The sequence below is a fragment of the Neovison vison genome, chromosome 8, assembly GCF_020171115.1.
Source record: "Neovison vison isolate M4711 chromosome 8, ASM_NN_V1, whole genome shotgun sequence".
NCBI classification, from domain to species: Eukaryota; Metazoa; Chordata; class Mammalia; order Carnivora; family Mustelidae; genus Neogale; species Neogale vison.
Window position 1 is genome coordinate 33,724,697 of NC_058098.1, and position 24,986 is coordinate 33,749,682.

The following is a 24,986-nucleotide window of genomic DNA, read 5'->3' on the forward strand; positions in this document are numbered from 1 at the left end:
TCTTGCTTTCATTCCTTGTCTTTGAAATAGTACAGCACATCTCAGTTGAACTAGTCACATTGTAAGGGTTCAGTGAGTTCATCTTGGACACGCAAACACAGAGTATGGATTCTCAACTGGAGCCAAATCACCTCCAAAATAACTGAAAAATGGTCTTGAGGGACAAAAAAAATATCTTTTTTTATTTTGTATAAAGACATACATACGACACATAAATAGATAAGAGCATCTGTGATATTAAAATTTCATTAAGGTAGAAAAACAGATGTCTAAAAGGGCTTCTTAGTGGGGCAATAATGAAAAAAAAACAAGTTGCAAAGCAGCAACTTCTTATATTATTATATTAGTCTCACTGTGGATCTGTTGATGAGCTAGGGATGCGAGTAAAACAGTTTCTATCAAATAAAGAGAAGTAAATGGAAATTTACTGTGCGTTATCCACTATTACATAAGACAGGTATGTTTACTGGTGTTCTTTTTTCAAGGCAGATGTTTATTGGGAAAAAAACAAAACAAAACCTGCTCAAGGATGACACGCAAATTCGTGAAGCGTTCCATATTTTTAAAACAAAACCTTATAACCTGCAATAAGCAAGTTAAAACTGGATTCTTAGCGGCACAGTTTTGTCTGCATTCTGAGCTCATCGGTTCTCCTTGGGACTTCATATCACTGTGTTCCTGACCCAAAGCTTTGCCCATTGTAGGCCTGTCTGAGTTGATCTCAAAGTGTGTGGTCCCTGGACCAGCAGCAGCAATGGCAGCAGCACTGAGGGCTTACTAGTAATGCATGTTTTTGGAATGCCTGCCTGGTTCAGTCATTTAAGCCTCTGCCTTCGGCTCAGGTCATGATCCCAGGCTCCTGGGATCGAGTCCCGCAGGGAGACCCTTGCTCAGCAGGAATCTGTTTTTCCTGCTGTTCTCCAAGCCTGTTCTCTCTCTTTTTCTCTATGTCTCTCTTTCTGAAAAATAAATAAATAAATAAATAAATAAAATAGTGGGGGCGGGGAGGAAAGAAAGAAAGAAATGCATGTTTTCAGGCTCTAGCCCAAATCTGCTGAATGAGAAATGCTGGGGAAGGGGCCCAGGAATCTGTTTTAGCAAATCCTTTTAGTAAATCTGATGCACCCAGAAATTTGAAAACCACCGTCTTAAATGGAATTCATGTCTTATGGATACTGATGGAGAGAAATAAAAAAAGTAGACCTTCAGAGAGTTGTCTCCATTTTTCTGCAGTAAAATGCGGCAAGAGTTATAGTCTCTCTGCAGTTGCCTTGGAAATGAAGGATGACCATATATTTCAAACTTCCAACTGGAGCATATGTTCTGACAATTAAGAATACTTGTGATCTGGGTTGAGTGGCTACTTTGGTACAGAGAGAATATAGACACTTGCAGCTATGTGGGAGGTGGGAAAAAAGCAGGTGGAATTGAAAATGGATATTCATGTATTTCTGGGTCAAGTCCTGCCTTGGATGGCAAGACTGCCAGGTTCCAGCTGATCTTGGAATGTTCGAGGTGATTATGGAGGAAGCAGACAGGTAGCTGAAATAAATGATCATTTAGCAGAAGGACCGTGGCTGGAAGAGTGGGGTCAAGAAAATATTGAACAAAGGAGCTCTAATCTTGAAGAAGGAGAAGGAAAAAGCTAGAAATAGCAGTATCAGAAGCAAGTGAGGCAGACTAGTACAGTGTTCTAAAATATAAATTTGAGTAGGTTTACCTTGTTGAGTTTAAATATTTCATTGTCTGGGATCCTTGCCGTGAATTGTCACCAAGAGCCAGATTAGAATCTTGTCAGATGCTCTTGTGAGACACTCTGGAAAGAAAAGGAACCGACCTGGAACAATACGTTAAAAACTACAGGTTAATTCCAGATTCACCGGAAGTGGGGATGAGGGCTGTGTGCGGCTTGTCTCAAAGTTTCATTTTGCCCGACTCTAGAGGATGAGAGGTGATAAAGCAGACCTGAAAATATTGCTGTGATTTATTGCAAATATCGCTGTTACCTTTTATGCCCATAATCTCTTAGAAGCAACTTAAACTATTTTAAAAATTGTTCTTTCATTATCATATTAAATTTGTTTTCAGATGCCTTTTTTTTAACATTTAGAAGTGATTTTGAAATCTTAAAATTCCAGCTGAATTTCCAAGCAACAACACAATCCTTGTAAAAGAGAGTTTGCAAACTGCACATTAAGAATACTTCTTAAGGGGCGCCTTGGTGGCTCAGTGGGTTAAGCCGCTGCCTTCAGCTCAGGTCATGATCTCAGGGTCCTGGGATCGAGTCCCGCATCGGGCTCTCTGCTCAGCAAGGAGTCTGCTTCCCTCTCTCTCTCTGCCTGCCTCTCTGACTACTTGTGATTTCTCTCTGTCAAATAAATAAATAAAATCTTTAAAAAAAAAAAAAAGAATACATCTTAAGTATATCAGGATAAAACAGGATGGCAGTGCCTCAAAAACTTAAAACAGGACTATCCAATGATCTGGCTATTCCACTGCTGGGTATAAAACAGCTGAAGACAGGGATTCAGATATTTGTGAAGCTGTGTTCATAGCAGCATTCTTCGCAACAGCCAAAGGGTGGAAACTACCCAAATGTCCATTGACAGATGGGTAGATAAACAAAATACGATGTGTGCGTACAATAGAATATTATTTAGCCTTACAAAGGAAGGAAATTCTGACACCTGCTAGCTACAACACGGATGACCCCTTGAACACGTGATGCCAGTCACAAAAATCAACCAGTCACAAAAGAATAAATATTGTATGATTCTACTTGTATGAGGTACCTAGACGAGTCAAATTCATAGAGACAGGAAGTAGGTGGAGATTGCGAGGGCATTGCCGGAGGAGGGAATGGGGAGTTTGTGTTTAATGAGTGTGGGATTCCAGTTGGGAAGATGAAAAAGTTCTGGAAATGGATGTGGCAATGGCTGCACAGCAGTGTGAATATACCTAATGCCACTGAACTTTATCCTTACAAATGCTGAGTTCTGTATGGTATGAAACATGATAATAAAAAAGGCCATGATAAATTTTCATTTACTATTTTAATAGTTTTAAGAATAATCCACTAATAATAAATAATTTTATGAGCCAAGCATTTCATCCAAGTACTTTAACCAAATTATCCTCTTTAGTTCTCACGGAGACCCTCTGAGGTAGATATTATTATTTTGGTTTTTGTTTTTTGTTTTCAGTTGTAATTGTGTAAACTCAGCCCACTCATTGGAGACAGGCATCCCCATCAGAACCTAGTTTTATGATAAGACTCACCATGTAGACTAAAACCATTGCTATGTTCTTCCCATCGGGAAAACAATCCTCTGTTCCCACTATTATTTCTGCAAGTTCTAATTTTCATTATAAGTCTTTTTGATCAGGTAGAGAATATGCCATATCCTATGTGTATATGAAAAACCTGAAATTAACTGGTGATTTACATCCCTTTTAAAAGTGTAATTCCTGCAAAAGCCCAAGTATTTCAGAATAAAAATCCATATCCAGTGACATGTGTTTTCTTGTGCAGATGGTATGCCTTTCTGAAAATTGCCAAAAGAAAAGAACACATATTTTAGAAATGTTTAATATTATAATTACAGTGCATGCTGTTTTGCTTTATAATGTGCATGCTTTAAACTCCAAAGACTATTTGCTTGTGATGTTTTATTTTATCTTATGAAATTTAAATTTGCAACAATTTAGTGTATATCTTTGGGAAAATGTAGACCATGGGCTTATTTACTGTTACCTTGGAAACAGCAATGCCCAAAGGGTATGTTTACTCTCCTTAGTACAATTAAAGATCATTTTATAGCACAAATGTAATTTAAAATGTTACCTTCAAGCATGGGTTTTAATTAATTTTACATATATAAAATAGGTAATGATGTTTAATCTTAAAAATATTTGGAAAAGTAGATATTGCTTTTTAATTGAAAACATGTCAATTTGTCTTAGTAAATATATGCATCGCTGGGCTTTTTCTTTACAAGTAATGCACAGATATTCTAATTACTAGTAAAGAAGCTTAGTTACATAATTAATAATGCTGTGAAGTTAGGATTCCTTGTCTATTTTTTTGAAACTTTTACTAATCCTTGGCGACCTTGGAGAAACCCTTAACAATTGCTACTTGTTAAACAACGCCTGGATAGGACTTTCTACAGTATATATGTTAATATTCGTGTTTTTTCTTAATTTCTAGGACTCTGCTATTGTCACTCCAATTATTTTGAGGACTGACCCTCAGGGATTTTTCTTTTACTGGACCGATCAAAATAAGGTAAAAAATGAGATATGTCTTCCTTACATTTTCCAATTGGTTGCTGATTTGCCAAGTGTTTAAGTTACCTACAAGTATATCCTTGTACCTACAAGTCACCATAAGTATATGCATTTCATGGTTGACACTTTGTAATTTATTTTAAGATTCTACTTAGAATTCCTAAGGTGGACATGTCTTAGGATTTTCCAAGGACTAGTCCGAAGTATTAGATATGCTAAATCCTAGAACAATTGGTATTTTTTCAGGACAAGAACATGGACATGTGAATGACATTTTGTTGTAGAAGAAAATTAGCCAACATTACGGACTTAAGTCCCCCCTCCAGGTTGGTTCATCAAGAATAAAGAAAAATGATAAGAAAATCACTTTTGATCCAAATAACTATGAGTTTGGCTTTCCTTTTCTCTTCCTTCTCCCCTTGGCTGCTTATTAAAGAGTTCTTCCAGCCTCGGGAGGAATTGGGTCATGATCATTTGTTCACATTAGAAAATTTAAGAATATGATCCTTTTAGCTCATACCTTCAGTTTTTCAGGATTTGTTTTTTTCATTTGAGCTTCCTGTCTACCACATCATGAATTTAAGATCTCATTAACTATGAAACCAATTGAGATGAATTTAGGATCTTATTTACTATGAAACCAAATGAGATGATTCCATCTTGAATTCTTAAGAAGTAGAATGTCTGCAAATTTCAAGATTTATTTGGAATTTAATGGGCAGAAAAAAAATTCATAGAAAGTAGTTATTCAAGAGACAATGAATGCCATGGTTCTGTACCTGAACCCATGAGGCTACAGAACACAGAATATTTTTGACCTTATAAATTCTATTATTTGGAGAGATGGGTAAGTTTTATTGAGTGTGCTAAATACGTATGGAAACCAATAAAATACCTGGTATCACCATGTGAAGGACTGTTAGTCTTTTCACATCCCTGAGTTAGGTCTCTATAGCCAAAGTTATTGGAATTTGTCAGTCTTCCCTTCTGCCTTCAGGACAACCTCGACTTCACCTGTGAGTAGTGGTATGGAACTAACCTTTTGCAATGACATGTTTGGGGTCAGGGTGGAGCCTGGGGGAAACCCCCAGGGTAGTGGACAGTGCTGTCTGGCTCCCTGAGCCAGTCCTGGACATGCCTGTTTACACCCATCCAAAAGGTGAATTTTAGCCTTTTAGCCTTGAAGTTAATTTCTAAATATGGGTACGCTGGAATCATCTCCGGCCATAGATGCAGGACTACACCGTAGACTCCAAGCTAATGTAAAAAAAAAAAATGTATTTGAGTAAGATTTCCTACTTAATGTTCATGTTTATTACTGGGTGTGTTAATCACTTTGGCTTTGACATTCTGTTTGGTTTCCTGCTGTTATGTATAAAACAATGGCTTGAAAGAGTTGTTGTCCCCCCCCCCCCAAAGGCTATTTTTAGAACTGTTGAAGCTATATTCATGAAAGATATATTTATAATGCTTAGGGCATTTTTAGAGGTTGGGTATTTGTACAAGGGACTAAACTGTCAGTTTGATTTTTCAGCTTGTAAATCAAGCTTCTATAAAAGCAACAGAAGGTATTTTGGGGTTTTTTAATAATTCATGGCAACTCAGTTAAGCTCTCTTCTAAGGCTAATCATAAATATTTCTTTGCTTAAGAAAGAAAAAGGGTTTAGGACAGAAGGTTCTTTGATGCATCTCTATTGTTCTGTGAACCCAGGATTTTGACTTATGCCTATTTTCAGGTGTAGGAAAATTTCTTTCAATTTTTTGCAACAACCATTTTCTCTTGGTTGTGATGCTGTTTATGACCAATTGAAACAAATAATGTGGCAGCAATTCCTTTTATCTCTTTATTACTTTCCCTCTCATGGATATTAATCTTAGAGTTCTGCCAAGAGATGGTAAATTTCATTTCTCACTTTTTAAATACCTAAGTTATCCCTCAGTCATATATCAGAGTTAGGAGGTTTATTTTCTAGTCAATGATCATGTATCAGTATACAAAAGATGAGAGGATTTAAGAAAAAAAAATTAAACTTTTCATGCTTCTAAGTTTGTTATTTTCTTCTGGCTTTAAGCCTGGTCTTGGAGCGAGAAAGAGTGATACATCCACTTCTAGGAGATGGCCGGGTATAAGTGATATATTAGAGGAAATGTATGCTAGAAGATGATGCTCTCAAATGAGGATGGCAAGCCAAGCTGTTAGTCCATGTTTTTGCATAAGATCATCGGATGATACCTGGCCGTGTGTTACTTAGAGGCCCATTTTCTTTAAAATATTTTTTTTCTAGCAATGACTCTTAGTGATGTGAATCTTTCCCATGTATTATAGAGACCATGTCTCAGAGGGAAAACAATAAACTTTAAAGTTTATTCATCGACTTTATGCACTGTGTTTTCTGTGGGTTTGGAAGCTTGCGTTGGTATTTACGATAAGGGGCTTCTCAGCCACTTTTGGGCTTCTCCCCACCTTGTTTTTCCTTTGCCATGAAACCAGTGCCCGAGCAACACCTGGTCTGCTCAGAGGTGAGCTGAGTGGCTTTAAGAAGCTCTTAGTAAAGAAGCTCTTGTAATGAGATCTTTCTTTTTATAGCTGTGGAGGAAAATGTTCACATTTTACACAATGTCTCAGCCATGTCTTCTCTCCTGTAGAGGCTACATGATACTCCATGATACGTCACACCATCATATAGGTGATGCTATAGTCCCCAATTTCACCCTTTATGGACGGTGACATGCTCCCTTCCTCCAACTCCCACTTTGATTTTTTCATCATAGAAATGATAGGTGGCAAAGAAGACAGGGAGCAAAGAAGATAGATTTAGGAATTAAAAGAAGGAAATAGTAGAAAGTAATTTTTAGGTAGCAAACATGTGCTTTGGTGAAACATTGAAAAACTATTTGGGGCTGGTGGAAGCAGATACATATGAACATGATCTTAAGGGATAAATGTTCATACTTTGTACCAGCTCTGAACTTATTTTAATCACTTTCTTCTTTACTGTTGGCTCTGTACATCTTAGTGACTATAAGTAGCAACAAGAAGTTTCCGAATAGGACTGTTTTGAGCACGGGGGTTTTTCTTATGTCAGTGTATAGTATGGGAAGAGGAAGAGCTTTTTTTGTGATTGTGGGTGGGAAGGGGCTCCTGCACAGCCAGAGTATTTAAGAGGTTGCCAACATTAGGCTATGCCTTTTTGTTGGTCCCATACTGGGACCGGGAACAAACACAGGAAGTGTTAGCCACAAAAACCATTTAAATACAAGAGGAATCTGCCTCAAGTTTGGAGGAGAAGCCAAAAAGAAAAAAAGAAGTCAATGTTAAAGAGCTATTACAAACCTATCCTCCTAGAAGATGAAACAAAGTAGACCTTTGCCTTGCAACTTGATTTCCTGCTTCTGTGCCAAGATTGGTGTAAAAATAAAACTAGCAACTACTAGTTGGGATCCAAGACTTCCAGTGCAGCTCAGTGGGCTCCTCCTTGTATCTTTAGAAGAGGAGCTTGGGGGGAGATGGAAGGGGAGCACATAATTACATTAAATTGAAAAGAAATAGGAGGAAGAATAGACATTTATAAGTGAAGGACTCCTGATACTTTTTTTTAAATTACAGATTTTAATTATTTTTAACTTTATAAATAATACACAAATACGATCTTTGTGTTAAGAGAGTGAAGCAATATAAATGTCCTTATGCCCTTTCCATCTCTGACCCCAGTCTTAGTCTTCTGACTAGAAGTCAACCGCCGCTATCAGCTTCGTGATATCTTTCCAGATATCCTCTGAAGGAATTTTACATGAGTAACTATGGAAATGTTTATGATTGTTTGTACCCTAAATACCATCATATTATTTTTACTGTTCCATGAACTTGTGTTTTACTTTATAATGTGTCTTAGAGAAATTATCATGTAAATACCTGCATATTTACCTCATAGTTTTAAATCCATATCCCATAGAATGGATTACTAAATTTTATTTAATGATAATCTCTCATTGAGGGACTGTTTGGCCTTTGTTTCTAGTTTGGGGCTATAGAAAACAATCCTGCAGTATACAGTAATAGTTAGCCCGTGTCTCCCACTCTGGGTATTTGGGTCAGGGGTTCCCTGAGGTAACTTCTCGAAACTACAATTGCTGATTGAAGGCTATTTTAGTGAATAGTTGCATCACTTTATAATCCTGCTAGTCTTGTGCGACAGGAACTGTTTCCTCAGGCCTCACCAATACTATTAAGAAACATTTTATTTTTGCCAATCTGATGCAACGGTTGTATCTCTGTTTTAATTTGCCAGTGTCTAACTTGCTGGTATGCTGTGCGTATTTTTATACATTTATGGACTGTTCCTGTTTTCTGTTACATAAATCTTGTATCCCTTGCCTTATATTGAGAGTTTTCTATGTATTCTAGATGTTAATCCTTTAGCTGTTATAGATGTTGCAAATACTTTCTTCCTGTTTGTGGTTTGTCCTTGAGTTTCTCAACTTTTAACTTATGCATGGCAAAAGATGACTTGCCATTTTCAATTTTGACATATTCACATTTCTTTTTTTTTTTTTTTTTTTTTTTTTTTTGGTTTTTGCTTTCCTTAAGGACTGTCTTATTCCTCATCCTTATGGCCATCATTATTATTAATTTAAGTTTCTAATCTTAGTCTGTTCAAGCTGCTATCACAAGATACCACAGACCGGGTAGCTTATGCAGGACAGGAATTTATTTCTACAGTTCTGGAGGCTGGAGTCCAAGGTCAGGGCCCTCTTCCAAGTTGCAGACTTCTCCTTGTATCTTCACATGGAAGGGACTGGAGAGATCTCTGGAGCCTCTTTTTAAAAGCACTAATTGAATCTTTGAGGACCGTGCTCTCAAGACCTAAGCACCGCCTAAAGACCCCATCTTCTAATTCCATCTTTGGGCATTAGGGTTTCAGCGTATGAATTGGGGTCAGGGGCTGGGGAGGACACAAGCATCTGGACCATAGCTATCATGTAATGTGTTTTGAGGACTAATGTGAGGTGGGGCTCTAAATTTAATTTCTTTTTAAGTGGGTAGCCCTATGTGTTGGTGGTTCCCTGTCCCTTCTGGTTGGAACCACACTCTTTCTCCTGTGGTTTTCTTGTAGTTCAGGATGTGGGAGGTGGGAGGTGGGAGCTGAGGTGTCGGGTTGATCTGGGTTGATGGTCCTATTGTGTTCCTAGTACTGACCCCTTCACCACCACTTTGGCCCATAGATCTGCTTCATTTTTTCCCTTTTTATCTAATGCTTTCCATACTTTCTGATGTAATAAGTACAACAACCTTTCTGTTTACCCATAACCCTAGTTCGTAGACATAAATTTGTACCTGCATATTGAGTCATTTTGAGGAACTTACGACAGGAGGAATGGACTCTACCATCTGCCTCATCTGCCGTTTTCTTCTGGTCTGTGATTTGCATGAGACACCATTTGGATCCTTGTACAGAGCAATGATTAAGTTTCTATTAATGACAAGTATAGACTGTCTTCTCTTATGGTAATTTTAAATTTCCATAAGGAGTTCAAAAGAAAGTTTAAAAATTAAATATTTACATAAGCCTCAAAGATGTGTCCAGGGTTCACAGATATTCTAAATGATGAATCATAGATCTCCACAAAAACCTCTAGGAATATCCTATTAAAAACAGTCTGGCCTTCGTAAAGAACTGCCAGGCACCACATATTACAATAACCATCATTTAGCAATGGTGGTTCTTCTTTGGGGCACACTAGTATATTCCAGACAATTTTGACCTTTCTTGTGTATGGTAAATGGGATATGAGTCTATTGACTACAATAATGTGGTTATAAACTTAAAAAAGATGAACTCTGTTCATTTTTATTCGGTAACTTTCCCCAGAGTCTGAAACAATAACTGAAATTACCTCAGAAAACAGCAAAATGCATGTGAGGATTGCGTTCTGAGGGCTGGGATCATTCTTTGGCCTGGAGCAGTATACCAGACATTACTAACTAACCAGCATCATCTAGTGACTGAATCTTTTCCTTCACTTTCTCCGAATGACTTCACCATTATTGAAGAAACTGATAGTTCGATGCATCATGAAGTCTGTACCCAAGTCCTTACTACTCCACATGACCCAGGTTGACTCCTAGTGGCCAGCATTTGCATTCTTTCGCTGTTTCTGGTTCCTAGAGCTCACTTTAGCACCCTGGAAGACCCTGGGAATTAACACCCGCTCTAACCCAAGGAGTTTGATAGGTAAATATCTCTGTTCTCTCACTTCTTGGGTGGGATAACTCAAAGGTGCAAGCTTTATGTTTTTCTTCCCAGCATTCTTTGGTGGGATTAATCCCATTTATCCACAGGGGTAACTGGCACGCAAACACACCGTTATGTCCTTCCTTCTTTTCCTTTCTCAGTTCCTCACTCCTGATGTGTCCTGGAACCACCTCTAAAATAAGCTAATTTTACTAGAATCCGTCTCTAGGAACTGCTTAATATAGATGCTTAATGCTTGACGTCTTAATATAGATGCCCCCTAATTAAGGGCATTAAGAGGATTTCTTAGTAAGAGGCACTGGAATCTATTAGATGAATACTTTTGTTTTAAGCCAAGCAGTTTTCTTAAAACAGCCATAATTTGGGAGCCTGCAAGCTGGTTAAGAAAACCAGCTCTGGAGTCAGACAGATGTGGGTTTGAGCTTTTGCTCAACCTTATTAAATGAATGACCTTGGCTGAAATTTCTTTACAATCTAAGCCTGGGATTTGTTCATCTGCAAGATGGGGTATTACTTTCTTAGGATTGTTGTTAAGTGTATTGTGTGAAGGGAGTAACACAATGCCTGGCACTTTGTAAACATTCAATCCTCTGTGAGTTGTTTTTTTTTTTTTAATTCAATTTTTAAAATTTAATTTTAGTTTTAAAAGTTTCAGCTTTATGGGGGTATACGGATTAGTTAATAATTTACTGACAAATAAAATTGTAGGATATTTAAAGCATACGTTGTGGAGATTTAATATACATATACGTTGCGAAAGAGTCCTTGCGGAATTAATTAACACATCCATCACCTCACGGATTTATTTTTTTGTTTGTGTGAAAACATTTAAGTTCTACTTTCAGGAAATTTCAATTATACACTACAGTGTTTTCAACTGTAGTTACCATGTTTTACATTAGATCCTCAGACCTTATTAATCTTCTAGCTGAAAGGTAGTACTCTTTCATCAGCCTCTCCTTATTTCCTCCACCCCACCCCCACCCCAGGCCCTAGCATCCACTTTTGTAGTGGTTCTGTGAGTTCAGAGTTTGACTTATTTATTTATTAATTTTTTAAGATAACCACATGTAAGTGATACCATGCAGTATTTGTCTTTCCATGGCTTATATCACTTGGCATAACACCCTCAAGGTTATGTGTGGTAGCTTTTTATTATTGGGATATAATAAACCCTAGTTTCTGACTAAATAATTAGTGTCTCTAAGTAATTATTAGAGACCACAAATGTGCTGTTTTGAAAGCCAGGTGATCATCTGTTTATGTGTATTTTTAAATATATCTGGTTGTTTTTTTTTTTTTTTTCCTCCTTCAAGGTAATAGTGACTTGTGTTCTGTTTAGACAGAGCTGTGGTCTTTTGATCTAAAGCATTGTAACTTAGGTCTGTTTGGGCACACAAGATGTTTATTTGTATATTTCATAATGTTTTGGGAACAGAGCCATGGAAGGCAAAAGAAGGGATTTTTTGTTTAGAAGGATTTTCTTCTGAGGATAACTCATTAATAAATACTCCATCATAGATGAAAGTTTCTTGGACCCTCGGGAATCTGAAGCATCTTATGGAATAAACTTTAAGATGATTTAAAAGTCTTGGATAAGAGGAAAAAGGTATTATTCACAAGAAGAATTGGACTCCACCATGGTTGTGTCATTTTTCCCAAGATAAATCCTTTTAGGATTGTCCCAGCTATCCTGACATCAGGCAGCCCTTCTGCTTCTATGCTGGTCAGATCCTCAGAGAGTAGAGCTGTAGTGTTTTCAAGTGTAATTGAGATAGTCATTGGTTTGTTTGATTGCTGAGGAATGAACCTCTCCTCATCAAACCCACTTCTAGATTAAGCTCCATTTATTCTCAACACTACCTTCTTCTCACCGCCAGGAGCCCCAGAGTTTTTTCCTCAGTGAGCTCTAGCTAGTATACGATAACCAAATGTGATGACTGCTTGGGTTATGTAGACACAACACAAGAAGAAATGTTATTATGATGGAACCTCTCACAAATTCTTCTTGGAGATTGTGTTTCATGGATTTTTAGCAGAATTTCTGACTGAAATGTCACCTCTTCAAATGTCTTTTGAAACCAGGGTGGTGATTATGAAACAGCGGCTTTGCAGTTTTTGGGGGGTTGTTTGTAAAATAAAAGTGCATTGATACGATTTTCATGTCCCCCTTCACTGCACTTCATCACGCCAATAACAATGGCAATGCGTGCTCGAATCCGCTGTGGTCAGAGTTGAGAAATACAAAACGCCCTGGCTTTAATTCAAAAGAATTTACTCCTAATATAATTTAATTAAAAATTGTGCCTCAGTTTTATGAGTTGCTGTTATTTGGTTCTTCCCAGTCTTGCAAGGAAAAATTAAATTGTGTGCTTTCCCTGTAATGAGGATATATATAATGGGATATTTGTACCTTTTGATACCAACATTAGTTTAAGGCACTAGATTGGAGGAATGTGTGGAAGAAATACGTTTGGTATATTGTTCTTAATTTTACTTCCTGTTATGTGGAAAATGTGTTTGCCTTGTTATGAATAGAATTTCCAGATACTTGTTTTGCTCTTTTGTTTGATTTACAGACGTTGTAGGTAGAGTGAGTGTTTTTGATTGTTCTCTGGTTCCTTCTCTTGCCAATCCAAGGTGGTTTGATCTTACCCATGGGGTCCTTGTTAGGCCTTTTCTGTACTTAATCAGCAAGACAAGTCTTCCCCCTTCCCCCTTCTGGTAAAATAAATTTAGGTGGAGAGTTGAGTCATTTAAGCACTTACCACAGTCAAAATAGACTAAAATAGGAATATTATTAGTTATTTCTCCTCCATTTTTTCCCTATTTTATCATCATTTGTTTTGTTCAACTGATTTAAAAATGGAAAAACATGAACCTTGAGCAATCATTTTATTAGTAAGTTGGTGTTCAAATATAATAAATACATTTTTTAATATGCATGAATCCAATTTGCACATACCTTTTAATTATCATTCTTATCATGGCTACCATTGTCACCAATAATAGCAAACACGTATGTGATATTTTCCACAAGCCACTGTTCCAATACACTTACACGTACACAGACACACTCATTTAATCTTTTCCAAAAGCCTATGACGATAGTGCTATTATTATACCCATATACAGGTACAGACATTGGCATGTACACAGAGATCAAGTAGTGACCCCTGGTCATATGGTTGGTTACTAGGAGAGGCTGAGCGGAGAGCCTGATGCGGGACTCAATCCCAGGACCCGGAGATCATGACCTGAATCGAAGGCAGCGGCTTAACCCACTGAGCCACCCAGGCACCCAGCCATTTGCTTTTTAAAGAACCTGTTTAATGTGTGAAGTTAGTTTTTCTTATGAGATTTGTCTGAAGAGAAACCTCAGTAGGTTTACATTTGTGAGAAGAGGCCAACAGTCTGAGGTGATTCTCAAGTTGAGCTGCACATTGAAGTCACCGGGGGAGCTTCAGAAATGCTGATTCCTGGGCTGTACCCCACAGAGAAGCTGACTTGATTGTTCTGGGGTCTGGTCAGGCCATTGGACTTTCTCGGGGAAAGCTGTTCATTTGCTTCTAATGTGCAGCAAGGTGAACACCGACAGAAAGCAAGCTGACATCACAAATTAAGCAGTAGACTTCCTGAGAGGATGTGCTCACTCTACCTTTCCTGTCCGTGGCCTAATTTCTATCAGAAGTAATACTCAGCTTGAGCACCCAGAGGCCCTACAAGATTTTGAATTATTTGTCTATGATTGAATAATATTCCCTATACTGTACTTAGGAAGGCAGGAAATTACTAGCATTTTTTAGAGAGATTCACAGTATCCAAGATTGAATAAAAATAGATGTTTTTTACATTCCGTTGATTAAAATTCATTTTATTTTACATTCTCCAAATGTTCCAGGTATGAGCTATTTGTTTTATCTTTACCAAACATGTCCTAAGCATTGAAGCCCCGCTTGTTCATGTTTTTCTTGACCCTCTATTGGACCAAGTTGCTGTTTTAATTCTATATTCAATGAAATTCCACTCCACTCCACTCCACTCGAGTAAGCAAAGGTGGTTGTAAGAATGATTTTATGTACTTACTGTCATTTTATAACTTAAATTTGTATTATGGGTACAGAAGCAGATATCATTTTGTTAAATTATAACATCCTGTCGTTTCTTATTAATTTGTAGGAATCTTCCTTTATTGACACATAACCCCACCAGGGAAACCAGAGAGAGCCAGATCATATGCAGGTGTGACAGGAAGCGTGTGATTTAATCACCTCTACATAATGCGTTTGAGAGTGGTAACCTTCATGTGTCTCCCAGTAGAATTTGTGGTTTCCAATTCTGTCTTCTACAGGGAACATGGATTGTGATGCGAATGATTCTGCATGAGATTTCTCTTTGGCATGTGCAAAACTCCCCACTTACTTAGGCACCGTGGTCTGGAAATTGTATTGTGGCATGGCAAACTGCACCTGTTTGAAGTGAATGCCTCCATGAAAAGTTTTATGGGGCAGAACTAGTTGCTATGCTAAGAAACTAACAACTGTGCTGGTATACATAATGGATTCTATTTTTAGATGAACATTTGTTCCTATAGCATGGCATCATTATGCAAGAGGGCGGCAGTTTCAGCACCGTATTGTGAATATTGAATTATCAGAATACCAGAGTGGAGGCCACTTTGGATTATGTTGTGAATCTTCCATATATTTTAGCCCTGGACATATTTCATTATTATAGGGAGAAAAGACAAAAAGAAAAACAAAAACAACCAAACAAAATAAAAACAATTGAAATACTAAAGCAAATTCAGGTTTCTGGTGTTTGTAGGTTGAGTTCTTCCAGCAGCTGACCCGAAGGCAAGGATTCGAGTTCAAGTGGTTTATCTGGAAGGTGACCCCCAAAAAGGGGCAGGGCGGTATAGGAGGGAGACAGGCAAAGTAAGGCAATATAAAGGGTGAATTATCAGATAGTTTCTACTCTGGGTGTGGGAAGGTCCATGCCACTGAGGAACTCTGGGAGACAGTGCAGAACATACCTTAGAATTATCCCAGTTGAGGTGCCGGGGAACTGTGGGATTTACCCACCAATTTCCACCTATCAGTAACTATAGGCCTCTCTCCTCTGGGCTCTTAAGACCTTAACATTTCTGCCAAACCCTCTTGATGGCCAAGAGGGCTTCAGAACAGTGGGCCCCTGGCTTCAAGAAAGCCCTCAGACATACCTGTGGTTGGAAACTGTCGCTTGGCATGTGTCAGAACTCATGGGCATCTCCAGCAGCAACTACTCTGAAGGCTTTAATTTTCAGCGGGTCAGACTTTATAAATCTCTACCACAGGGTGAAAACTGCAGGTTAAACCCATTCACGATCTTGTTTGGTTTGCATAAGTCATTAAAAGTATAAACCCGAGAGGCCAACATTGAAACATCTGGAGAGTGCCTGTACAAATCTGGATTTCTTATCTGAAGGCATGGCGGGCATCGTTGGCTGACGCACCCCCAGGCCACACTTGGCTGGAGCAGAGTGGTGACTGCCTGCTTTAGACACAGTGCGTGGTATCCATTCAGTCGCAGTCCTCACCAGGCCAGACTGCTTTGTTTATATTACCCCTTAGGCTCTTTGGGTCTTTTGAGTGTGAAATAGAAGACCTTTACGGTCACATTCTTTCTCAGAAGCTGCAGTAAGCCATTGATTACAAAGCTTCATGTAGAATGAAGTTAATTCTGTCACAGTGGGCCTATTGGAGGGCTGTCGCGTGAAGACAGAATTCTACAGTGGAAAGATGGCTGAAGGTCAGCATACCCAGCCCCTGCTCAGAACTGCCATAATGAAAGAAACTGATGCTTTAAGCCCATTTCTTCTCTGTGAAATATGGATCTGAAGTGCGCAAGCCCTCAGGTCCCTCTCAGCTTTAAAAGGCTATTATTTGAAAGTGACTTTCACATGGCATTGTCCTAGGTAAGATTTATAAATACAACTCCTCGGCAAAGGATCTCACTTGAATTGGGCCATTAATCTCTGGGAAATAAAAATGGTGGGCTCCGGGACACCAGGCAGGATGACTTCCCTTTGTGGAATGAATGGGATTCACTTCACCCCCAGCTCAAGGCAGCGTGGGCCTGGGGTTAACCAATCAGTGTACTCCACCCTTCCCTCGCTGCAGAGCTGTGCTGTCCCACACAGGAGCCTCTAGACACGTAGTGCTTTTTACATTTAAATTTTGATGAATTAGAATAAAATGAAAAAGCGGTTTCTCAGCCCACTCGAGCCACAGTTTGAGTGTTTAATGGCTATTTGTAAGCCAGCTAGAGAACGTGCGGTTAGAGAACGTTTCCATCATTGCAGAAAGTTCTATTGGAGGTCACTGCACAGGGACTGGCTCCAGAATGGTCTATTCAGAACCCGTCCAAAGTAAGGGGAGGTTTCCTTGAACTTACGGAAAAGGAACTTTTCTCTCTTTTGCTGGATCATGTGTTGCAAGGATATTGGATGAACCTGAATTTGTTATTTTATTCTCATGAATAGAGATACTGGGGTAGTTTGGTTAACACGTTCAGAGCCTAAAGGGTAAGCTGACCCTGCAGGGGACAAGCCAGTGAAGAACCAAATCCTTTTGATGTCATCTGAGATGCCGCATCAGGCCATTGAGTGTATCAAGCCCTTCATTGTCTAAGCCCAGTTTAAGACGGCTTATTGTCTTTTTGCAGTCAACACTGTCAACTGATACATTGATCATTCATTTTTTTTTTTTAAAGGAAGGAAGGACTCATGTATCTAGGATCCAACTGCATCAGGCTCATAAACACGAAAGAGAACAAAAGGAGAGAAAGAACTTGTGAATTTTCTATACCCCCTGTGTCTCCAATTCCCTACGTAGGACATTGTTAGTTATCTTGTATGTTTTTTTAAGTTGGGGTTTTGCTATCAGGGATTATTTTAATGGCTTCTAGCCATCATTAGGGGAGACTATGTTTTGAGAAACATGGGAAGAATTGAAAATTTGTGCAGAAAATGGAAGTTTGTGACAACTCTGTGGATTAGCCCAATAGTCTCATTGGTACTGGGAGGATTTTGAGGGAAGGAAAGTAGAACTTATTGATAATTGTTGTGTTGTAGACATCATGCCAACATATCGTATGGTGACTGTCTTATTAATGAGTTGATTGATTTTCCTCATTTTGCATTCGGGAAACTGAGGCATTAGCTAGAATGGCTCTTTCTTGGAAGGCCATCTCTAAAACTTCCAGTCTAGAATGGACCCCCTTCTTCTGTGCTCCTAGAATTCCTTATGTTTTCCTTCATGTGAACCCTTTTAATGCTGTGTTAATTTTGTCTGACTCATTTTATTTGCCCAATAGAAGATGGAGTATTTGAATTCAAGGACTTTAATCTGATTTTTCTAGTACACTGCTGGTATATAATACTTGCTCCATTATTGTTGGTCAAATGAAAGATTTAGACATGTTGTGCCACACATCTAAGGTTGTAGGCCACTAAGTGATGGATCCCAAGTCTGTCAGGCTCCAGAGCTAATGATCTGTCCTGCTGTTACTCATTCATTAGAACCTTCTCCTTGTTCCAGTCTCTAGCTGCCTCCCTCCTGGTAGTTTATGTGACCTCTTATCTCCAGGAGGAGAGAGATTGCCCTGGAGGACATCTCTACCTCCATGATGCCGCCATCGCAGATGGGGATGAGAGCTTGGTGTTCAGCTTTATCTTTCCCTCTGTTTCCCTCCTCCCCTCCCAGGCCATCCCTCCCTCCCTGGCCCTGGACCCTGATTTCTCAATGATTTGACGCTAACATTTATCCCTTCTCTTTCTTGTGTTGTCAGTATTTCCCTTTCACCAGGTCTAGACAATCAATATTAAACACGACAGGCCTCTCCCCTCTTCAAAGAAAACCGTATGCACTCTCTTGACCCTAACTGACTGCTTTCCCTTCTTTTTCCTTTTCATTCACAGAGAACATCTTTAAAGACTTTACCGTACTCTCTGCCTCTGTTCTCTGTTCTCACCTCTCCCTGGCTCCTCAGTCCATATCAGCCTGAATTCTGTTCCCATCACTCCTCCAGACTTTTTTCTGAAGCCACCGATGACCTTCATATTGTGAAGCCAGTGGCCATTTTAGCTCCCTTTGTGCTTGATCTTTTATTAGATTTTAGATTTTGATTGCCCCATTTTCTTGACTTGCTTGCTCGCGGATTTTCCCCACCTCCCTGACCACTCAGTTTCCTTTGCTGGCTCTGACTCGCAGTCCTCCACTCACTGGACTGTCATCCCCACATACAGCTTCATTTACGCCCACACACAGTGACCCCGTTTTACCACATGATCCAACACCCAGTCCCCAAGATACCCGAAACCCCATTCTAGGACTGGCTTCATTCTCTTCCTCCCTGCACCCCTGACCTGGTCCTGCTGCCTTATGAAAGGCACCCCCCCTTCACAGGGTTGCACGGTCTGAACCCCTGAAGTCTTTCATAACACCTCCTTCTCCACCTTCCCTTCAAGCTCTCTGCTCCTTGCTTTCCATACTCCAGCCACGATAACCCCACTGGCCTTCCTCCATTTCCTCAGACACAGCATATTCCTTTCTGCCTCAAGTCTTCACGGAATTTTCCCTCTGCTTGGAGTAGGTGTTGTCTCTTTATGCATCACCCTTTCCCCTGCTTCACCATACTTCTCGATTGTACCAAAATATTTCAGACCTCCTTATGTAATATCTAGCTTGCCTTTTAGGATGTTGACTCAGTGAATGAAGAGTCCAGGGTTGTCCTGGTTAATGTTTAACAACGGGCTGTCCTGGTGGAAAAACGGATTTGTAACATTCGCTGATGTCCACGTTTTAAAATATTCCTGCAGCATCTGACTCCAAGCTACCAACACGTCGCCAGTGAACATAGATTTGGGAAGAGAAGGACACAGTTGGCTCTCGTGACCTTACAAGAAAGCTCCAGCACGCCGCTGGGGCATGTCTGTCCTCTTCGATGCTCCATTCTCAGGACTGGGGATTGGTCTTGAAGATCATGACAAAGCTGGAGGGTTGAATGAAGTGTTCTTTATCCCCTCCTAGAAATGTAGTGATAAAAAAAATATGCTAATGTCTCAAACAAAAAAAAAACGCCATAAAATCCTATATTTTAGAATTGCACCAGGTCTTAAATATTTTCTCAACCAATCCCTTCATTTTTCTCTCCTCTAATTGAATGTCAGGGAGTGGGACCTGCCACAGTCACCCAGCTTCCAGAAGAGCCCAAGTTAAAGTGCACGTCTCCTAATTACCAACCAACACTCATTCCACTACATCACATTATCATTTAAAAAAAAATAGTTTTAAAAATACTAGTTATTTAATTCAAGTTGTATTGTTCTATGGTGGTGGAGTTGAACGTATCATAAATAAATCTACTTTATCAAAAAAAAAAAAAAAAAGGTAACATTTGCTTATTCCTAACAAATTTGGGTTGTGTGGAGAGGTGTTTTCCCTGTATCATGTTTTCCCCTTACTTATCTGCTATAGCTATTTCTAGAATAGATATATTAGCCAACTTGTGCTGTGTAGCAAATCACTCTAAAACTTAGTGCCTTAGAACAACAACTATGTATTTAGATCACTCCTGAATGGGTTGATAGATTGGCGTGGACTCAGGTAGATCATTTTTCTGGTTCAGCTGGGCCCCCGTATTGACTGGCTCTGGGTGGTGGTTGGTTGGTTCAGTTGAATGGCACTGCCCTCTCACGTGTGAGGCTGCAGCTGGGGTTGCCTGCCTGACATGAATCTGGCCTTTGTGGCCCCTCATTTCCCACAGGTTAGTCCAGCTTGGTGGGTTGGCCAAGTTCTGAGAGAGGATGGAAGTTGCCAGGCCTTAGAGTCATAATGGCCATATTGGCCCTGCTGCCACATTTTTGATGCCAAATCAAATCATTCATAGGGTGGGGAGATAGATGCCAATTCTTAGTAACAAGGTCTACAAAGTCACATTGCAAAGAGGCCTGGGTACACATAAGGGAATACTATTAAATACAGAAAAGGAATTGTTTCCTCAAAGTCTAGAAGGTTCTTTCTGTAATAGTGAAATGTCTCCATGGAACGGAACTGACCAATGGCTTCCTCACCTTCAGAAGTATCAAGACAATGTTAAATGTCTTAGCCAGGCAGTTGTGTTAATTGTGTAACACAGTACTGAGATGGGTGGGGGTGTCTTTCTCTCTATACCCTAGATTTTGGGGTTCTCCACTTATGTTCCAAGAGGAAAAGATCCCTGTGAGGTGTTGGGGGAGAGTAGAGCCATATTCCAACCGAGGATGCACTTGGGCAGCACCTTTGTAGCAATGGCTCTTAAGACCAAAAAGTGTTTTCACAGGTGTTGAGGATGAGTTTGGGTTGGGGCAATTGCAACTCCTCATCTTTAAGGCTAGAGTCTGCTGGTATCACGCTCTCACTTTTTGTGGTTATTACTTTTTCTCTTCCTAAATGTTTTTGAAGTAATTTTTTTTGTGCCTGGTATATTCGTTTCCTTCCTTCCTTCTTTCCTTCCTTGTAGTCCTACGTTGGGAACATGGAAATAATTCAAAATCTCTAAGAACGCTGGAAAAGTGGAAATTAAACTTCAAAATCCTTCACTGTAGGGAAATGATCAGGGGTAATTTTCATAGTAGAGAGGTAGAAATCATTGCAGATTTCTTCTGCTAGCCTGGGCTACAACGTGCATTTTTCTGGGATGAGAAACACATGAGTTTGACTGAGGGAGAGTTCGGTAGGTTTTGTCAATGAAGCATGGGAAGGGATCAGTCCTTACTCTGAGCTCATCTTTTTTTAAGCTGAGTGTGCTCTGGGAAGATGCAGGCATCAGCGTATTTGTATCCAACTGAGCCAACAGAGCATGCAGTGAAAAGGAAGGAAGGCCATTATCTGGTGAATGTATATTGGGTAGGGAGTCATTGAGGTTAAAACGTTCATTGCCATCTCTTTACTTACTTTTCAGAATTAGTGTGTGGCCTCCATAATTGTTCTCTTGTGAGATACCTTGTGTAAGATCATAGACTCTGAACTCCAACTCCCTGGGTCTGAAATCTGGCTCAGACACTTTGTGTGTCCCTGAAGAAGCCATGTAACCACGCTGAGCTTTTGTTTCTTCTGCTAACTGGGAACAATGCATCTACTTTGCAAGAATCTGGTGGGTCAAATGAGATCACACATGTGACATGCTGGTTACAGCATAGATAGTGAGTGCTCCATGCCTGCCTGCGACTTTTAATAGAATTGAGTAAATTTGAATGCACATATATGGTGGGAATTGTTGAAGTATGAGAGGCAGTCAAGTAATTCTGGTTCATGTTTTAAATCTTTCTGTGCCCAATCTGATTGAGAAATTGGGGTACCCAAGGAATGCCAGGGTCTCAGGTTGCAGATGCATTCCTGAGTAAGTATAGATTGGGGAGCTATCGAATAATTAGCAAATTCACTGGACTTCAAGAGCTCTGGAGTATAGATCTAGATGCCAGAACTCAGCAGGGACGTGAGACCTGTGACCTATGTCTGTGAATCTTAGGAGCAGAAGGCTGAGGGGTAGAAAACAGTTGGTCACCCAAACCAAGGTTCTGGACAATCTCATTGGGCCAGCCTGCCTGGCTGACCCTAGAAAACAAGGTTAAATTCTCTACTCTTTGAAAATAGGAATCATGTCTGATTTTTCTTCATGTCTCCAGCAGCTTTCGGCAAGGCTTCTTTTCTTCAAACAATGGCAATAAGGTTTCCATCAAGACGACCTGAGCAATCCGTTAGAGAGACACTGATTTAGTCATTCTACAAGTTAGTGTCAGCTTGTTCTACCCAGATTTCCCAGAATACCTCTGCACCCATTCCTTTGGAATGCCTACGACATGCTCGTCCTCACTGTATCTGAGAACTCTAGCTGGTGGGGAGGCCCTCGCAAATTAATAATTGATTCTGTCTTCCTTAAGGACAGATAGAAACTCTTACTGACCCTGGGGAAAAACGGCATTTTTTTTTTTTTCCCCCAGAGAAGATCTCAATGCCTAAACGTAGCTACATTTGGGCATTTACAGAACACAGGTGATAAACTCTATTTAAAAACAGAGGTAAGAAGGGGGAAGCATATGAAAATATAACTTTAGAGTAAATCACAGTTTCATTAAATGTAAGTGGGAAAATTGGAATAGGAAGTAATGCCATTTGCAGATTTATTTTAAATCCTATTTAAGTCTTTAGTCTTGCAAAGTCTGGGTGGAAAAAAGTGTAATTGCTTAAAACTTCTTAGGAAAACAAATCAATACATCAGTAGGAAATAGAGTATGCAGTGGGCATTGTTCTGGTTTCTGCTTTCTGACCTGAAAGAAGGATATTATATTAAAAGGGTATGTTAGGTACATAGAAGCAAGGTGACCTTTAATCTCTGACTTTATATAAACATAAAAACCATGAATAAAAAGGACTTACGTCAAGAATGAAAAAAAAAAAAAAAAAGGAGGCCTGGATCTGTTATGCTGAACCATGTGAAATTGCCATAATTGTAGGTCAAAAACGGTCAAACAGGGCAGTTTCCCATAGCTTCAACTATATAGTCATCCGGAAAGAGCAAGTGTTACTTTTGCTAAATTGGCCTTTTCATAATGACAGCGTAGAACCTGACAATGACACGGCAAATAGCATTTACCTTCCTCTATTGTTAATGGATATGATTTTATTCTAATGCATTGACTTGTTAATGGATATAATTTTATTTTACATTGATATAAGGTACGACATTTCATCAGTAAGAGGGGACAATGTGCTACCTTTAAAAAATCTGTACAGGCTTCTCATGCTGAATTGTATGCATTTAATTGAGTACAAGTATAACTTTTGCATGAGAGGTCAGCTTCCAATTCAAGTTTGGAAAAAAGAAATTGGAATGAATTTCCCATATATTTATCATTTTATTTGCTCATGAGTTATGTTCCTTTTTTTTTTTTTTTTTTTTTTTTCTCCTTCTTTCTCTTGTGTAGGAGACAAACCAATTTAGGTTGTTTCTTTTACAATGTAGGGTGGTAGCAAAAAGTACAGACTCTGAAGCCCACCTGCGTGGGTTTGAGTTCCAGCCCTATAACATGTGTGCTGTGTGACCGTGAGCAAGTGATTTAACCTCTCTGTACTGCAGTTTACATGTATCTAAAGGGACAGTAGAAATGGATTTCCTTGAAAGGCTCTTGTGAGGAGTACATGAATAAACAGAATATTTTTCAACCAGTGCTTATCATGTTCAAAGCACTATGTATTTACCTTTATTATTTTTCATTGTAGTCTCCTTTAGGTAATTTGTGTACAAGGATTTTCTGGAAAATGATTACTTGTCCTTTAAAGGGAGAAGCTATACTAATTCTTCTAGCGTTCCAGAAATTCATCTTTGTAGAGTGCCATTTGTGTGGGAATAAACTGCCTCCCAGTGTTCACTTGGCTGGGAACTATTTCCCCTGCTGTTGCCTTTTGTAGGTTCTAGTGCACTTTCTTTCCAGGTGATATCTTTCCCACAACAGAACCATTCCAAACCAAAGTAAGCGACAGGTGAGTCACTGTACATGAACGTGTGTCCTGTTATTAATTCATTTATCCAGCAGTTTTATTGAGCACCTACTAGATATCAGGCATTCTCGTAGACAACACACAACCTCCTAAATGCAAATGTAAAAGGGTGACAGTGATGATGTAGGGCAGGGAAGACATCTCTGAAAAGCTGGTATTTTGAGCAGAGATTAAAGGAGCTGGGGGACCAGCCATGTGGCTATCGGGAGGAAGAATATTCTAGGCAAATGAATGAATGAATGTGAAGATGTGTAATTCTTGGAAGAGTTTGATGAGCAGGAAAGTAGTCATTTGACCGGAGCAAAGTAAAGCGAGGGGTTGGGCTATAATGGGAGATAAGATCAGAGAGGTCACTGTAAGGCAAAGGCAAATTATGTTGGGTTTTCTGGGCCATTTTAAGGTCTTTGGCTTTTCTCTGAATGAAATCTGAAGCTGCTATAAGGTTTTACCTTTAAACATTTTTTTTTTAAAGATTTTATTTATTTATTTGACAGAAAGAGATCACAAGTAGACAGAGAGGCAGGCAGAGAGAGAGAGGGAAGCAGGCTCCCTGCTGAGCAGAGAGCCGGACGCGGGACTCGATCCCAGGACCCTGAGATCATGACCTGAGCTGAAGGCAGCGGCTCAACCCACTGAGCCACCCAGGCGCCCTTTAAAATATTTATTAACATATAATATATTATTAGCCCCAGGGGTACAGGTCTGTGAATTGCCAGGTTTACACACTTCACAGCACTCACCATAGCACATACCTGCTATAAGGTTTTAAACAAAGGAATGATGTAAGTAACTTGTGCTTCAAAAAAGGATCATTCAGGGGCGCCTGGGTGGCTCAGTGGGTTAAAGCCTCTGCCTTTGGCTC

General features: G+C 39.5%; 1 protein-coding gene across 3 annotated transcripts in view; it reads left to right on the top strand.

The window, feature by feature from the left end:
* The window catches only part of PLCB1 (phospholipase C beta 1), a 685,746-nt gene that overhangs the window by 13,780 nt on the left and 646,980 nt on the right, over window positions 1-24,986 (top strand). For all 3 annotated transcript variants that reach the window (XM_044263433.1, XM_044263435.1, XM_044263434.1), the window contains exon 2: window positions 4,211-4,288. In XM_044263433.1, coding sequence (XP_044119368.1) covers window positions 4,211-4,288 — 78 coding nt within the window. The remainder of the gene's footprint in view (window positions 1-4,210; window positions 4,289-24,986) is intronic.